Here is an 18,168-nt window from a genome sequence, read left to right as displayed (position 1 = left end):
GAAAGGGCTAATTATTTCTCCTAGGTGAACCCCAATCAGTCCTTATTTGTAGAAATCATGTTTCTATTGTTATGCTAATTACGTACAAGCTAGTCCATTTAAAATTAGCATGTTAGTGATATAACACTCATGGCTCTCCATAGCCCATGTCCTTAAAAAGCAGGAACACATACACAAACACCCAGATTCTAGTGCATGTAAAGTCAAAATCTAGTTTTACAATGTTTTGCAAATCAGTTGCACAGTTTCGTACATAAAAAATCTGCCACTAACCGCTTTGCCATTACCTCACAATGAGCTGTAGCATTGTCAGCCTCCTGTACAAACTCAGTTAGCCATTGGGCTAGCTACGTGAAAGATCTAATATGCAGCCTGACAACAACTTAAAAGAGTTGACAACAAGCTGACAATGTTGCTCCTAATTGCGAGGTATTGGCTTAATGCAGTTGGCCTGCAAAAGGTACAAGTGCTGTTACTGGCAGGATCTACAGGTAGGAAATTCTGCAACAATATAATGCCAAACATAATAAGGAACAGATTTTAGGTTTATATGCACTTCAATGGGAGAGCAGTTACTATAAATTATCACTAAAGCTGTAACTGTTCCAACTGGTAAAAGTTGAGTCTGCCGAGGGATGTGCTGTCACGTTCCTAATAAAACAGGTTGGTACTCCTTTTTTGTTTTGTTGGGGTCCCATTTTTTTAGGCAGGGTAACGTCTCATTTTTTTTTTTTTTTAAACATTCTTTATATAGGGTTAGAAAGATAACTGGGCAAAAGGCAAGAAGCAAATGAAATCCTAAGTTGGTACAGTAGTCCCACACCAAAACATACAAGTAGCAGTAAATCATGAGTGACCAACTACAAGAATTAACATGGTGTGGACACAAATGTAAGAGTGAACATTGCATGAATAGACTACAGGTTTACAACTTGTATGGTACATCTTTTTTTAAAAGTAATCTACTGGATTTCCCACTTTTCCTTTTGGTGTGTCAGTAAAATGTTATGTACTGGAAGGTAATGTAACTATAGTCCATTTAAAATTAGTCATTACAGGCTTTAAAAGAGCAATATTATATGGCTCCCATAGTACTGAAACCTACAAATTGATAACCTACACGGTATCCCATAAATTATTTTCAAGGCAGTTAGAGCAAAGAATAATGCTTCTTGTTTCCAGAAAGCCAATATTGTGACATTTCCTTCTCTATGAAATCAGACTGATAGATGCATTTGAACTACACTAGTCCTTTTTTTGTACTGATTAATTTTGCAATCATTTATTTCCTGAACTATAGTACTTTATCATGCATGTTGTAGATGATGTGAGTAAGGCACAAGTGATATATTCTCCTCTTAATGCCTAAAATTAGAATAAGGTATTTCCCTTAACGCTATTGGAGAATATTAATTGGGACATTTTCTGCTGGTATTGGACATCTATCTCGTGAAAATGCTAGTGATGAGATATTTATTAATTTAATACATCTTGCCACAATTTTGATTATAATACGACTGACATTTAGGTAAATTATGAGATAGTTTTTTTCTGTAACATTTCTGCTTCTTAAGTGTCTTACAAAGAATGCACCAACAGCAAGCCATCAGATACCAAAAAATAAAGGTCTTAAACTGTTTGGAGAATGCAAGCAGAAACCTGATTTGTTTAAAATGTAAAAAAACAAAAAACAAATGAGAGATCTTACTTATTTTGTACATCTTGGATGTATAAAATAATCAAGCTCAGCATTGCTTGAAATCTTTTGATGTTGTTTGAGTAAGGCTATGTACATATGTTAGATGATTCTGGGCCAATAGAAGCTGTCAGGCTCATCTCGGACAAGAATCTGACATGGGTACAGGGATTGCCCAATGTTGTTTGTGGACCAATAAAAAAAACAAAAAATGAATGATTGCAATGAAAGTGAAAGAAGGAGAGCACAGGGGGGTGCCGCTCACTCGTTCACCTCCCCTTGCCATAGAACAAAACAGCACTCATCTTTCATTTGTTGGAAGTGATTGTGGAAGATTATTTTCAATGACAATATTCATATGTGTACGCAGCCTAAGGGCTAAGTGTACTTTCCTTGTCAATGTTTTTTTTTTTTTTTGCTTGCCCTCAGGTGGATTTTCCATAGGGGCATATGTAGAATTTACATTACACTAGTATCTTCAGAAACTCAACTAAAAACAAAGTGTATCTTTGTATAGTTTATTTATTGATTCGGCTAAGATCTTTTTACTTGGGCTCTGGAAGGCAGTAAGAGTTTACAGAGATCAAATTTTAGTCCCCACTTTAGTCAAAAAACAAATTCATTTTTGAGTATAGTTCATTTGGATATCATTTAGCAGCATAGTTGAGGTGAGTGTTTTAGGAGGAAACTATTACATCTAAAGGATCACCTAGTGGATGCAAATCCAGAACTGCCACAACAAGGCTATCAATCACAAAACAGAATAATGTAGCACTAAAGTAAAGATTGATGATGTTTTTTTTTTTTTTTTTTTTAATGGTGAAACACATACATGTTTAAGAATGTTTCTTTTATTGCAAAGTTCCTCATTATTATTATTTTTGTCTGTCTTTTTTTGTTTTTTGAGTTAGTAAGTTGTATTCTGTGTTTAACATATTTATGTGTTAATAAGTGGAAAATATCCAAGTTCTAAAATAAATCACTATTTTGGGATGTAATTATTAGCCCTGTTGTGGCTGTCTTATAAAGATTTGAATTTATTTTAAACATTAATGTTTACACTGCGATTCAAAAGTGGGAGTTTTCCCCTCCAACTCATGTTGTTTCCCCCCCAAAGATTAAATGGTGATTAGATCATTTTGGTGATGTTCATCCTCAATGTGTTTTGTATGGGTCTCTTTAGACTGTAGACTCTGGGCCAAATCTTCAAAAATATTAACAACAAAAACCTTTGTATACACAAAACGTTTGATTACTCAAATGATTTCACTAAATCTAATTTTTAAAAATGTAATTTGTTCACCAAACAACTTTTATTTATCTCAGATCATTTTCCCCACAGGAAGTCCTGTCATATTTGCTATAGTTTTACATTACGTGCATAATTACTATTAATTTTGACGCCTACACTTAAGCACCCAAGAAAGAATTATTTGTGTTTTTCTCTGTAATGTTTGAAAAGTGCTAGGGCTAGTTCTTCCTCACTGCAGGAGTAATTATGTAGCATAACTTACTAGCGAACAATGATACATTAAAAATGACTCGAACAATATAATTAGCATGCTCAAATGTGAGAATTCTTGTAGTGCCAGTGCAATCCAGTATAAAAAGCTTATTGCAAAGATCCAACCAGACAAAAAGCATGTCAAGCTGAATTAATCCAGGAGAGTGAGTTTAGATTGCAAGCATGGCGGATATTTTTAGTGCTTCATTTCAAGTTCCCTGAATTATGAAGTGACCTTCTAAGTGAAATTATTCAAGATGAGTGGCTAAAACAATAGCTCTATGCAAACAAAAATCTTATTTCATAACTAGGTGAACCCCCTTGTACTAATCCAACTGTGCAAGTGTAATATCTGACACTGATATGAATTGATATAATGCAATAAAATGTCCTTAGGATCTAGTTAATTACATTTTATGGTGATGCTATCATCTGTATGCTAATCCTATTAATAGCAACTATCCACTTCTCTATTGGAGTTCAACTTCCATAATATTTTTAGGTATTAGCGCTGCATTAATAGTGGTTAAATTATCTTTGGCCTTACCCCTAACACTCCCTCTTCAGACTACAGGTGGTGTATCTGGTCAAGTCACAAAAAATTAGGGGTTGGTATATTTAGGGTCTGATTATTAAAGCTTTCCAAGACTGGAGAAGATAGACTGTCATGGGAGAACATGTGTAATCTAACAAACCTCAAATAAATTTTGGTCAAAGATTGAAAACATTTGCCAACCATCAAATGATTTTAAGAAATCCATGGATTTGCTGGATCACCCAGGTTCACCCATGATTTTCTGTCTTCTTGAGTCTTTGAGAGCTTTAATAAATCAGGTTAATTATGTTGCATGTAATACCAGCTGCTAAAGTTTCAGGAATGTGCTATCCTTTGAGGTTAGAGCTATTGGATTCCTTCCCCGCTCTATACCCTCTGCCAATGTAGAAAAAGAATGCGTGTTTGTGTGTGATTGGGGGGGGGGGTGTCATCAAGTGCTTGGATGTTATGGAACTCCTTTCTGACAATGATTATCAGAAAGTGCTAAAGTTCTTTGGTTCTTTGGGATTTAGGAGCAGCAACTAATACCTTAACAGCTGGCAGGATTATGTGAATTAGTATCCTCCCAATTCATAGCATTTACATACTAATAGTATTGTGCTTGTAGGTCACAGATCACTATGTACAAATGACAAGCATGCACTTTTTGTCTCTCCCCTTTCAGCCTGCTGGTTATCTATATATTTCACCGATTTTCATGATTTCAACCACATTCTCTTTCTCCCAGGAATTGTTAGGCCCCACACACAGCATGTCTCCTGCAAAAAAAACAAATCTGCCTGTTCACAGTTTGAAAAAAAATAGATTTAGTTCCCCCTTAAAAATTTTTGACTCTGGCCCTTGAAGGAGAAGCAACAGATTGATAAGCTCCTCTCTTTATCACACATTCCACTATCATATTGTTGGCACATGAACTCTACACCATTTCTGATTGGCTCCTTTTTGTTCTCCCTTTTCTAGTCTGGGCCCCACTACACAGGGATTGTGTAGCAGATAAACTCTTTCACTGAATTTGACTGCTACACCGTCATTGCACTGCCTAAATAAAACACAATGTGCCCCTAACATCTGCCTAGATGCAAACTTTGAGATAAGGGTTTATGAATTAAAGTTTAGGATAGGCTTTTAGTAGGTTAAATATTAGATAAAGATTAATTTACAGCAATGTTTCACAACCAGGGTTCCTCCCGACCTTGCTAGGTGTTCCTTGAGTAATGAGCAATTTGTGCCTCCTAGTTCAGTTTAACTGACACCAATTATCATTTTAGCTATCTGCAAGGATGACATTGTTCCCACTAAACACCACACTAATGTACTGTGTCCTGTGGATGAGGTAATCATAGCAGGGGTTCCCTGAAGACCTAAAAGGTAATTCAAGGGGTTCCAGTGTTAAAAAGATAAAGAAAGGCTGATTAGGATTAGATTAAGTGATAACAATGACAATTTTTAATTTCAGATGTTTGGGCAAGGATAGGTCAGTTACTTTGGAAGACACACTTTTTCTATCATTTATTTTGGAAAGAAAAACTCTCCAACTACCAGGTGCTAGGGATAGCATCAATAGGAAACCAACTTTCTATTTATCTGGCATTTATCTTGCCTCAAAGTTGATTCTCCTAGAACAATTTACCAATGGCTACATTTCTTATCTAAAATAGTGTAAACATGTTCAGTTTGGTCCTACCTTTAACAGGAGTAACAGAAAAATAGAACTGTTTGCTTTGTTAAGCTGTTTAGGATGCATAAACTGATTTCCTACACTGATCTTTTATTCTTTTTAGAGATCGCAAAACTAATATAGTAGTAAATCCTAAATCTTTAAGACAAGTACTTTTGACCATTCAGACTAAAAAAACAATTTAACCTAAACACCTGTCTACCCCTTGTATATGCTATTGTTTTCTTTGCTTCCCTGTCACCTGTAGTGAAAGAAATTACCATATTCCCAGCATCTAACTTTCTCCCCTTCCTCCAAAATTTAAGCACTGTGTGCCCGGGGAGACTGTTGCCAGGCAATGGTGTTTATATATTGTTATATATGAGCAGCTGGGACAGCACTGAAATTATTCTGTTGCTTTAGCCTGCATGAAAAAAAAATCACATATTCATTTTTAGCTCAAAAAGTGCAATAGCATGTTGTATCTTTCTACTGCATTTGGGGTGTAAAAGGGGTCCACCTGATTTTGTTTTAGCTAGAACACAACACAAAGTACCATGATGTCTGCAATGTCTACCAAACCCTCTGGAAAAGTTATGTCTCATCAACACTTTTCTTCTAGCAATAAACACAGCACTGGCAAGTGTGAAATAAAACACCAGATAAGGATTCTGGACTTTGCAACCTTATGGATCCTTCAGGAATTTAGGAGCCCTGTGGTAGTGCATTCAATTTTCACTGAAGAAGACAATGTAATAATTTTTGTAAATTGTACCAGTTGCATATCTTGGTTATATTGTATCAACATTGCTTCCATGTCATGTTCTTTGTTTACTGAGGAATGTAACTTACTTTTGGTTTTACCTTTGTTCTACTTCGTGTTTTGTAAAGTGTTGTAGTACAAAATGTTTTAGTTTTGTATATTATAAAGTGCATGTATATCCTATACTTTTTTTTTTTTTAAGAATATGACAAGTTTATAAACCATTTCTAGTTATTGTTTGTTGCTTCTGTACCATTGGGTAGGTTTAAGAGTCCAGACTTAAGAAAGTTACATGAAATCTCTAAAATTAAGGAGAATGCCTTTCTTAGGCTTTTGTCCCCATCGGAGGATTTTTTTGCCTTTTGCAATAGTGACACTTCTTTTTTACATAGTCCAATACTTTCCCATTTCAAAAACTAAAAAAAGTTTTTCCTAGATAAGCACTTATTACACAGAAACTAAATATCTTTGTAAAACATATACCATTAAATATCCAATTTTCTCTTCAGAAGGAGCTGTAGGCAAAATCTGAAAAAGTTTGTTCCTTTGGAGGCATGGAGCAAAATGTAAACTGGGAGATACGGGCTTAAAACTATTAAGTTATGGAACATCTCAAAAAATAATTTAACAATTGATGAGGGTAATGAAAATGTATTTAAAGACGCATAAAAATAATAAAGTGTTTTTCTTGCAGATAAAACAATCACTTTGCAAGAGTTTGCATGTTTAAACTTGTTCTTACTCACTGAAGCAAATAAACCTTGTTAATATTATATCATATCTGACCATAATCAGATGCATTCTGTCCTGTTCGGTTTACCCAATGCGTTACTGATTATTTATAAAGTTATTGGCTGTCATGTTTTGGTCACTTTTTTATTTTAGTTCTTAATACTAAAAAACTTTTAAGAAGCGCAAGCTTAGTTACTGGAATATAAACTGCTAAGGTGTTCAAAATCAGAATAATATATAATTTTTGGCCTATATTTTACATGTAAAAGAATTAAATATACATAGGCTTTGTTAAAGTAGTAGGTTATAGTAAAGGTAATATATGGCCTTTTACGTCCCTATTTCACCATCTACCATTTCCCTCACAGCTGGTATGTCATGCCTTCTACATGTCATGAGACTGACATTGGGACCCACTTGCAAACTCTTTCCAGAATTGTCAGGGCCACATGATGAAAATGAAATTTAATTACTTTACATCACATTAAAATGACCAAGAGTATGAGTAGGAGGCATAGCTGGGATTTGAAGTCAATAGCCCACACTAGTCGACTCCTGGGTCTCTGGATCTTGCTGAAAACATGTTTTTTTTTTTTTAAATCTCAGGAGTCACTTGTTTGCACATAGCAGGTACAGCTCCCAGCCGAGCCTCCCAGTGATGCTGCACGCACAGAGACTGACAGTGGGAGCTGCTTTAAAACCAGTATTATAAATGTTTTTTTTTTTTTTTGCTTTTTCATTTAGCAACCCTAACATCTCGATGTTTCCCCCAGTTATACAATTAGCTGTATTCATTTCACAATAGTTTTTAGTAGCCTAGAGTCATAAAACATACTACAGTGAATGATTACACACAGGGTTTATAAAGAAAATACAGTTAATAATGATCACTGATCATGATCAGAAGTAGAGTTATTATATTTCTGTTATAGAGGAAGGCAACCTGAGGCTTACACCTGTTGCAGATCGGCAAGTCTTACCATCTGCTAGGTTCTGCATGATTCTCATGTTACACTTAGGGCTCTAGTTATAAAACTGGGAATCTGACATTCCCTCAAACATTTCTTGGTAGGAATCTTCCAGGTCCATGTGATTTAAAGGCAATAATTGTCAGTTTTCCTGTTTTACGAATAGGGATCTCTGTAGAGCAGTGTATCTGTCCTCTGTGTTTTATTTTTGGCCAAACGGTTGTTATTAATATTATTTTTTTCATGTCTATGATTTTCTACTATTAAACAACACTGCTACCTTCTCACCACTATTGCAAGTCTTAGGATGCAGGATGCAAACCACTAGTTGACCACAAAAACAGGATAGCCATTTTTGCAGAAAAATACTTCTGGAAAAAGGTGTTTAGGACTGAGACGAGACCAAGTTTACTCCTGTATCAGAGTGACGGAAGAGGAAAGTATGGCGGTGTTAAGGAATTGCCTTAGGTACAAAGCATACCAGCTCATCTGGTAAACATTGTGGTGAAGGTGTTATGGCTTGTGCATGCGTAGCTGTCACGGGTATTGCCACATTTACATTCATTGATGTTATAACTGCTGATGGGAGTGGCACAATGAATTCTGAGATGTATAGAAACATTTTATCTGATCAAGTTCAAGTAAATGCCTCCAAAATCTTTGGATGGCACTGATCCCAAACATACATCTACGGCAACACAGGAGATTCTCATAGCTAAACAATGAAAGATTCTTGAATGGCCAAGCCAGTCACCTGATTTAAATTCAGTTAAGCATACCTTCCTCTGCTGAAGAAGCAGCTTAAATGAACAAGCTCCAAAACAAGCAGGCATGGAAGGTGTTGGTAGAGGCATAGCAAAGCTTCTCCAGAAAAGATACTCTGCATCAGGTGATGTTTGTCAATTGCAGACTTCTTGCAGTCTATGCATGCAAGGGCTATGCAACAAAGTTGCTCTCCCAAACTTTATGATGCCCTAAAATGAGGTAGACTATGTATAAAAAGTTTTGTGATTTCTACACGGGGAAACTGAAATGTTTGCAAAGTCTTTAAAGTCTGGAATGTACAAGTTCATCATATTTGAATGGTTTGATTTAAACTTTTACACTGAGGGGTAAATCAAAGAAAAATGTGTCTTTCTCCCAAATAATATGGTGGGCACTGTACATTTTTCCTTCTCTCAGATTACGAGGAGTCCCAGAATGTCCCACTGATCTGTTCTTTGCTTTATAATTATTCCAGGCACCTCCATCTTTAGCTCTCCCTCCTCTGTGAATTTACGAAATTTCTTTCAGTCAGGTGGGGGGAAGCTGTAGCCAGGTGGTAAAAAATGGACGGGGCTAGACACCGCAAATTTATTGCTCCCAGTTATTTATACCACAGGTATCCAGTAACCCCTAATACTGTGTCGGTGTTCTACCCCCCCCCCCCCCCCATACTTTGCTCTAACTTTATATGGCCTGGCTTGTTAAAATGCCCAATTTTTTAACAAATTTTGTATTATGCCAAAACTGCCCAGTGCTGTGTATTTTAATCCAACTGCCTAGTGTTCCATGTTTTAATAGTGTAATCCTTTGTAGTAGTGTAATAGTGTGTTCAATGTGGTGTAACATGTTATGCTTAGTTCACATTAGCAGTAAAAAAACTGGGCCATTTACCCTGTGACTACTTGGCAACTGCTAAATGCCTGGGATTGGTAACAGGCGGTATGTGCTGGGCTTTTTCAGGCCAAGCAGTTTTTTAAACAGCAGTGGTTCCTGGTAAATGCAACAAATGGAACCTTACTGCCATTGTGAATTCAGCCTAACTTCAGATATCACCTCCTAGCGCTATATCTGTATAACACAAAACTTTTGTGGAAAAAAAAAAATAACTTGAGCTGTCCACAAACTGAGCCCAGTGAGTCCCACGCTTGCTCAGTTTCCCTCTTTTTTCCGAAGCGCTCTGTTCCATCAAGTGCTGATCTCATTACGCAATATAGAAAAGCCCCTGATGATACTTTCCCGATTTCGGGCTTTGAAAAAGAAGCAGCCCACAGCCACCTCGAATATGTGACACAAATACCCCAGGAGGCTGCCGATTTACCCTTTAGTCTTTACCACCAAGGCGGTACAGATGGAAGGGAAGGGGTTCTCCCCCCAAAAATAAAAATTAAAAAACAAAACACAATTTTTTCCCATATTCTCTGGGCAAAAAAACTGCTTGTGAAATTATCCACCGAGTGTGAAAGCTGTGTGTGTAAAGTTCCCCACCCGGCTCTTAATCAGCAGCTGGAATCCTCTGAACAGATGACAGCTGAGAACGAGCAGCCTCTCCGTTGTGCATTCAGACGATTGGAGCTGTGAATAAAAGTCGGGCAGAGGGGGCACGACGGCTGGGTGGCCCGCCCACCCATAAGGGGCTGGGGGGAGCTATGAAAGTCCAAGCGTTTTGTATGTTTCTTTTTATGGTCCGCAAAATAGGGACGTGGCATTTATCTTTTTACAGTGAGCTAACAAGTGGTGGCCCTTCCTGGTCTAGAAAGTTGGGAGGTATGGTTTTATCAGAACAGATCCAGGTGCTTGTGCTAGTTGTATAATGAAATTATTTAAAAAAAAGCATATTTGTATTGAATTGTTTTGTTTAAATATTTAGTTCTCTTTATAGATAACACATTTTGTTGCTACTGCAACTGTCCTGCATCTGAACAATATAAAGTTTTGAATAAAAATATATTTCTAGGAAGTTGTATGGTAGCAACCAGCATCATTCTGCCTTGCCTAGTTATTTACTTATAATATACCTTCTTTGCCCTAAATTATGCTATTTAGATTTCTATCTTTCTTTATGTGTCAGCATACATTAATAATAGACATCTGCATCCATCTGGCCTGATTTGAGATCTCATATATCTTGTTTTCTTTTTCTTTGGATGTCCCAGTTTTATTACTGCTAGTATTGAACAAAATACTTATTCTTCTAAGCCTTCAATTTTCTCATAAAACTAGATTTATAGGAAGAAGTTCTCGTTTTCTTGTAAATGGGTCAGATGTGCCGTATTAAAAACCCCAGCCTATGTGCCCTTGGTTGGAAAAAAGAACACAAATGTGCCTAGAAGGTCAGGACATCGCTGGCAAGCATTAGGGGAAATAAAATTTCTTGAGTATGTGATCACAGAAAATTTCAGATATTTTCAAGAACTTTCCATTAAAAAAAATACAATACAATTCTCCCTCTTTCCAATTTTTGTTGACATTAATAAACTATGTGGTTGGTGTTAATATTTGGTTGCCATTATCCAATTAGCTGTTTTAATAGGTGAAATAAAGTTGTACATGCTTAAAATTGCTTTAAATGGCTGTGTACCAGTTTCCCAAACCTACATTAGAGATTAGCTGCATGGACAACAGAGGTGTCAAGGTGAGTATCTTTGCTCTCTTTTGCAGTGGCAGATTAACTTTTGGCTTTGGAGAACAAGTCTTTTTATTTTAGGAATAGGCTTACAGTTTTTTATAGTTAGCCTTTAAAATTTGTTTCCTGGTTTTTTACTAAGGTCAGAGATAACGGGGCTCAAGAAAATGGGAGCATAGCTGCATGTCGTTTGTGTTTAAGTGGAACATTTTATATATTGTTACAAATGGAACCATTTCTGATGTCCACCGTTGTGTGCTGCCTATACAGACACTACCTGCTATTACTTTTCATGGCCATACATCAATCTCCTAAACTAGTTCCAGTTATTGGGACGATCACAGTTGGCCAAGCTTAGCCATGAATTCAGTCAGGATGTTCAAGTCTCAGTAACCTAGTTAAACTAGTTAAATCAAAATATTTAAAATATTTTCTCAATATCGTAGTTTATAGGTATCATGTGATATTTGCTATCAGGTAGAGTACATTTTCTTTTAAATGCTTAAAGCTGCTGACAGGTTCACTTTCCAAAGCAATTCCTGTCTTTGAATTGCTTATGCTCTCTAGCAAACACTGCTAACTGTGCTAAAGACAAAAAGGCCGTACACTTACCTTACTGTGATCACTATGTAACCTTCTGCAGCTGGAATCTACTACTTGCAGGTGTTATGGATCTGTTTTTTGTGCTGTGTAAAACCTTTTCTAACTGCTTAATGTTTTATCTTAAATATTTAACTTCAGGTATCTTTAAATTGTATTTATGACTTTTTGGTGACACTTAAGATACACAGGATTTCCAAATGGTAGAATCATGAAACAGGTCTGCTTGGGAGTGCCCCCCACCCACCTTCACAACCCGATCAGATAGAAGGCATTCTCAAATTATTAGATGGACATGTACACAATAACCATGCCTGTAAAAAAAACTAAAACCCTAAGCAGGAAGTCTAGGAAGGCCTCAATTTTAGTTTAACTTGCACTTTCTAAAAGAAGGTTACAACTAAACGACACCGATTATTAACACAATGTTAGTCTCAGATTGTCAGCTATTTCTGTTCTCAAGGTCACAAAACCCTTTATGCATTAATTGGGATGAGAGAAAAGCCTAATACATGCATGCTCTTTCCAGGTCAGTGACTTACTGAGCAGTGATGCCTGCTTCAGGATGACAACCACCGAACTTGTGACCTGTGCTGAGGCTGCTCTGTATTTTATTTGTGACAGGTTCCCTTTGAACATGTGCTATTTTGACTGCAGGGATGATTGTTTACTCATTGTTATGACCAAGGAAAACTGTACCAGGCCTTTACTGTACTGTATGGTTTACTGTACTCTACTTATTGTCTGAAATGTCTATACCATAAAAATCTCACTCGTGCTACTGGTTGTCCTGTACTGGTTTGCATCTCAATGTGCACTGAGTGGTCATGTACCTACTGCTGTACCTAAACTTTCACCTAGTATAAAAGTAATAGCTGTATAGTAAGGTACTACATGACTCGGAGTAAACTGTGATACTAACTGTGAAGTCCAAACTTTTGGTCTGCATTATTGTTACAGGTCTTTGGCACAATGAGCCTTGGGCTTTAGTATGTTTTGTGATAAATAGTGATGCACAGTTTTTCTTTAAACTGTTGCTTCCTATCACACACAGAAGAATGAAAGTGCAGCTTAGAACAAGTCAAGGCAAGTTAGAAGAAAACAAAATGCAGAACCGGTCAATGCATCTGTCGGTGCATTGAAAACTCTTCCACTAATTTAAAGTGCTGAACTTACTTAAAAGCAAGCCTGATTTGCCTATTGATGCGAGCCTAAAGCCTATAGGAATTGTTTTAACCTACCACAAAGCATTTTCACAAATGTGTGCATTCAGCTTCATTCTGAGCATCTCAGTTGAATTTTTCATTAACCTACACCTGCACCTGAGAATGAGTGCAGTGGTAGTGAAGCTACTCTGAACTGACTTCCATACTTTTCCGGCAAAGGAGTTGTTTTACTCCCTCCCTTCCAGTGTTTTTTTAGGTGATGTTTCTCAGCTAGGGTTTTGTCTAGGATTCCTCCAGAGGCTGCTAGGGCTTCCTTAAACAAAAAGTATTTTGAGACTCTCAGGTTAGTTACCGCTGACACAAATGATCTATTTGGGTATCTGTAACGGTAGCATTTTTACATCCGGCTAACAATGTAAGAGGCATTCATCTAATTGACCACCAGGCTAATGTACCATGAACTGGGCATATAATAAATATTACCAGGGGTTTCCTGAGACCTGAAAGTTATTTAAAATCATTCCTCCAGGTTGAGAAAGGCTGCTTTAGAGAGTACCTTTACTACCTTCACTTCTTAGATGTAACTTTGCTACTTTTCTTGATATAAGATAAAAGAGCATTTTTACTTTCCCTGGTTCATGCCATGGAGTAGCTTTACTACTACTTCTGCCAGGGAATACCTTTACTACCTTCCCTGCAAAGAAGCAGCTACATTCCATGTGATTCATTAGTGTTTCTTTATTTTCCTTTCAAAGAAGTAGCTTCACTAAAATTAGTAAGGAGGATTTTTTAAAGTCATATACCTAAAGCAGAGACTTATAATTTCAGATGTTTATCTGAGAAATTATATTGTTAAAAGGTGTAAAACTTAGTATTAACATACTAAATGTTAAAGCTACCCCTACATTTTTAAGTTTTAATTAACAATGTGGTTATACCATTTCAGGTGCAGCAAGTACAGACTGTTCAGCAGGTGCAACATGTCTACCCAGCACAGGTACAATATGTCGAAGGAAGTGATGCCGTCTACACAAATGGAGCAATGTAAGTTTTTAGGATTGATTTTGAAGGTATTTTTGGTTTTGTGTTTTTTTTTTTTTTTTTTTTTTTTTTTTTTTTTTTTTTTTTTAAAGGATGTTCTAACAAAGTAAAAACAATACTTTGCTAGTGCTAGGAAGTGGTAGAATTTTCATTTAACCTAATGTAGTAAATGTAGTGAAAATTCACTTTGCAAAAAATTACAAATCAAATACACAGAAATGGGGAAAAAAGGGTTTTATGCTAGCACATGATTGACTGTTAAAGTCAGTAAAAATCCATTGCAAGTTGATAAATCACTTTGCTAAGAGAACAGCCTTTACTAAATAAACCCCACAGGCTTTATTAAACCAACTGTACAGGTCCAAAAGGAAAAGATAGCCAGACAACTTGCATTTTTGGAATTAAGGATCAGCAATGGCAGCCTGTTTCTCTCATGAAAAATGGACCTGACTAGTTATCATTTGTGACCATTAACATGCTTTTATGACCCTGATAAATATTCAGTATGACTAAAGCTGAATGCATATATTCGTCTAATAACCAGTAGTACAATCAATAGATGGGATGATTTGTTCTAAATGGAATCTGCCTAATGAAGTTCAGCTACTATAGACTAGCATGTTTTGCCATTCACCTGGGATCCTAAATCATGCATACATTATGCAAACTAGGGTAGTAAAACTAGGTGAATGAGTAGTGGAGTGTTCTGATAGAACAGCATCCTAGAGCAAGCTAGATACTTTCTTGTATTACAAAAAAAAAAAAAGATTTTAATATAATAAAGATTTACTTCAGTTATCCAATTAAGTGCAGATAAAGTTACCAAAAAATGGTTCTAATTATTAGGAATTTAAAGGTGTTTGTTTTTATGTGTAAACATTCTCAAATTCTTTGGTGAATCAGCTTCATTATTTCTCCCCCTACAGAAGACATTAAGTTATCATCTATATTCAAGAAAAAAACAGGAAAAAAAATCAGATTGCCTTGGAGGCTGGGAAGGATTTTCTAGCTGATGCAGACTGTAATTTGATTTGTCAATTTTTTTTACCTTTCTCTAGATTGACAGCAGGTTTAGGGAGTGGTTATCATTCTTTAACCTAATTAAAAGCCGCATAATTGTTGCTGGAAATTATCATTTGTGATCATTTCCAGTGACAGATGATTGAGCATCTTCTTGCTGTGCCCTGCTCTTTAAGAGTGGGTAGTGGCTGTTCCCAATTGGTTGCTTCAGACAATTAGTTGTGGCATCGGGGAACCGCTGTACACATGTCAGGTGTTCGCCTGTTTCTCGTGGACAAGAATCCTCTGGCGTATGTAGGTAGCTTAACTTTGTGATGTTTAGGCATGTAATCATCAAACTGTTGAGAAATCCTAAAACTGTTTTCTCCAAGAAACAAGTCTACTCTTCTTTCAGCTGCCTGTCCTAAAGTTAAATACTGTTTCTTGGTGCTTTCTTCCTGAGGAATCTATATGAAGTAGTTATATGGTGACTTTTTTCACACCCTTGCTGATAATATTTTATTTTAATTTCTAAAAACCAACATGTGTCTTAGCAGTTGTGGTTTTATCACCAATTATTACTAGACATTATTGTAATAAAGAAAACTGTTGCATTTTAAAGTGCATCATGTTCAAGAAAAAAATGTGTAATACAGAAGGCCATTAATATAGTAATGTGGAGGGTTTTAGGATGCATTAGTTCTTAGACTAAGCATTAGATAACCTGATATGTTCAATAATGGGGAAATCATTGAGCAGGTGACTTCCGCCCTGGTCCTGTGTGGCTTGTTTATGTATAACAAAACAGGGCTTTGTTAAATCTGGATTTGGGTGGCAGATGTTCAGCTAATTTAGTAATGTTCCAAGGACCAGTTAGGATACATCATGTGCATGAATCATGTACAGCTGCAGCACACACAACTCAATATATGTTTGCAAATAGTTGCCATGAATATAAGGTTGTAGTTTTGCACTTAAGTTCTTTAGCTACAAGTGGTAAAGAAACGTATATCAAAACAAAGAGATGGGGTATTCCTCATCATCCATTAGAATGTAATGGCTTTTTAGTGGCTTCGTGCTCACATGCTTTTCTATCACATTGCAAAGCAGATCTCATAACAGTGCTTGAGGTCATGAAAATTAACAGGGGATGTCATTTGTAATGTAATAATGAAACAGAGCAACTTATTTATGGTTTTCAATTATCATTCACAAGAGGAGTTAATTATGGTTCAGGGACTTCCATTTTTTTCTTGCTTGCAGAATAAAGCTTTCTTATTTAATAATGTACAAGTCCGTGTTAAATTGTATTCAATATAATGCAACTTGTTCAGATAATTGACTTCATACAGATATGAAGAGGGACTGTGTTGTGAATATGCTGTGAAGCTCATGGCTAGAATTGTGATCAACACATTAGTTCGCTCAGGGAATGTTATCATTATTTAATTAATTTAAAGGCCTGAAAAAAAAATGTATCTTGACCCCATGCCCTAGTTACCCCCTAATCCAATGAAGACTTTTTGTATTTTGGAATGCAACAATTACATACCATTGACTAGTAATCCAAAAATTCTGGACCTAATTGACATAAACACTAACAATACAGCATTTTATGAAAACGTTCAATTTATTGTTTTAATTTTTGTTTCTTTCCTGTGTTTTGTCTTGTTTCCTGTAGCCGGACAACAACATACCCTTACACAGAAACTCAAATGTACAGCCAGAACACAGGGGGCAGTTACTTTGACACCCAGGGTGGATCTGCACAAGTGACCACCGTGGTCTCATCTCACAACATGGTGGGCACTGGAGCAATTCAGATGGGGGTCTCTGGAGGACAAATCATTAGCAGCACTGGTGGAACTTACCTGATTGGAAACTCCATGGAAAACTCAGGCCATTCTGTGAGTCACACAACCCGCGCCTCTCCAGCAACAGTAAGTGCATTGTTAAATGTAATTTACAAAAGATACAGGTGTGAACAGACCATTGACCTTCTCCTTAGCAACTGTTAGTGACAGAAAAGATGTGGCTATTCTCTTTGTATTATTTCCTTCTGATAACTAACAAGCACATATCATTTTTCCCTGGTAATTGTTACAAAGTGCTTGTCACCGTGGAGCTACTTGTCTCTGGCTGAACCATGTTTCTTTATCTACTAGAAAAAACTTACTAAGAAATAGTTACAAATAGATTATATTTATCTGTGATCTTCACTTTCTTCCAATTTACTGTTCTTGCGGTGTTCTTTTTTAATGAGACTTTCATATACTTGATGGCCTTGATATTTTAGTTCATGGGAGTGTTTATGGCTAATTGTAAAATCTTTTTTTTTTTTTTTTTGCAAGGCACTGATTATGGAGCAAGAGAACAAGTAACATCTGTAGCATTATTTATGCATCTTTTCGCAGATGTTTTCAGATATGAAAATGAATTGACTTTATTATGAAAATTGATTAGAATAAACATAGGAAATATGTTTAAAAAAATAATAATTTCTGTATATTGCTTTGTCATAATAGTGATTATCTATTAATAAGGAGTGAGTAAGGCCATCCAAATACGGATCTATATACTATATTTGTTAAAGGTAGCAATGTGATAAATGTAAGCAACGCTAGTAACGGTTTAGTAGTGGAAGAGTTCTGAAAATAATTTACTGAATTTGAAGATTAAGCATACTGTAAAGTCTGTGTGACCATTAAGGTCTTCTATCTTTCATTGTGCCATAGTGCATTAAAATACGAGGTAATAATAAAATGTAGTATTTTTGTGGCTGCTTTTAATACATCCTTTTCCAGTAGCAGCAAGGAAATCCAGTCAGAAATATAAAAAAATGGTGATTTGATCATGATGATAGTTGTCAAGTAATTACCTGCACCTGTTTTTAGAGTATTTTGGTAAAAGTCAAAGAAACCTTCAACTGGGTTCGGAAACTTTTCAATATAACCCACCAGCTACTTTATTGCACCTTGGGCTTCTTTGTTTAATCCAGAGGGTTAAATATAGTTGTATTGATTCAATGTTCTTTCCAGACCAGATATAATTGTATAAATTGCAGGGTAAAATTATTCATACAGCTATGAATTGAAACT

The 18,168-nt window shown here is 36.2% G+C and overlaps 1 protein-coding gene across 3 annotated transcripts in view; it reads left to right on the top strand.

The window, feature by feature from the left end:
* RFX3 (regulatory factor X3) overlaps positions 1-18,168 on the top strand; it is a 140,302-nt gene that overhangs the window by 74,604 nt on the left and 47,530 nt on the right. For all 3 annotated transcript variants that reach the window (XM_072404211.1, XM_072404213.1, XM_072404212.1), the window contains 2 exons: positions 13,977-14,074; positions 16,752-17,010. In XM_072404211.1, the coding sequence (XP_072260312.1) occupies positions 13,977-14,074; positions 16,752-17,010 (357 nt within the window). The remainder of the gene's footprint in view (positions 1-13,976; positions 14,075-16,751; positions 17,011-18,168) is intronic.

Source organism: Pyxicephalus adspersus, chromosome 3 (assembly GCF_032062135.1).
Source record: "Pyxicephalus adspersus chromosome 3, UCB_Pads_2.0, whole genome shotgun sequence".
Taxonomy (NCBI): Eukaryota; Metazoa; Chordata; class Amphibia; order Anura; family Pyxicephalidae; genus Pyxicephalus; species Pyxicephalus adspersus.
The sequence above is the reverse complement of the archived record's forward strand: the minus strand, read 5'-3'. Positions and strand labels throughout refer to the sequence as shown.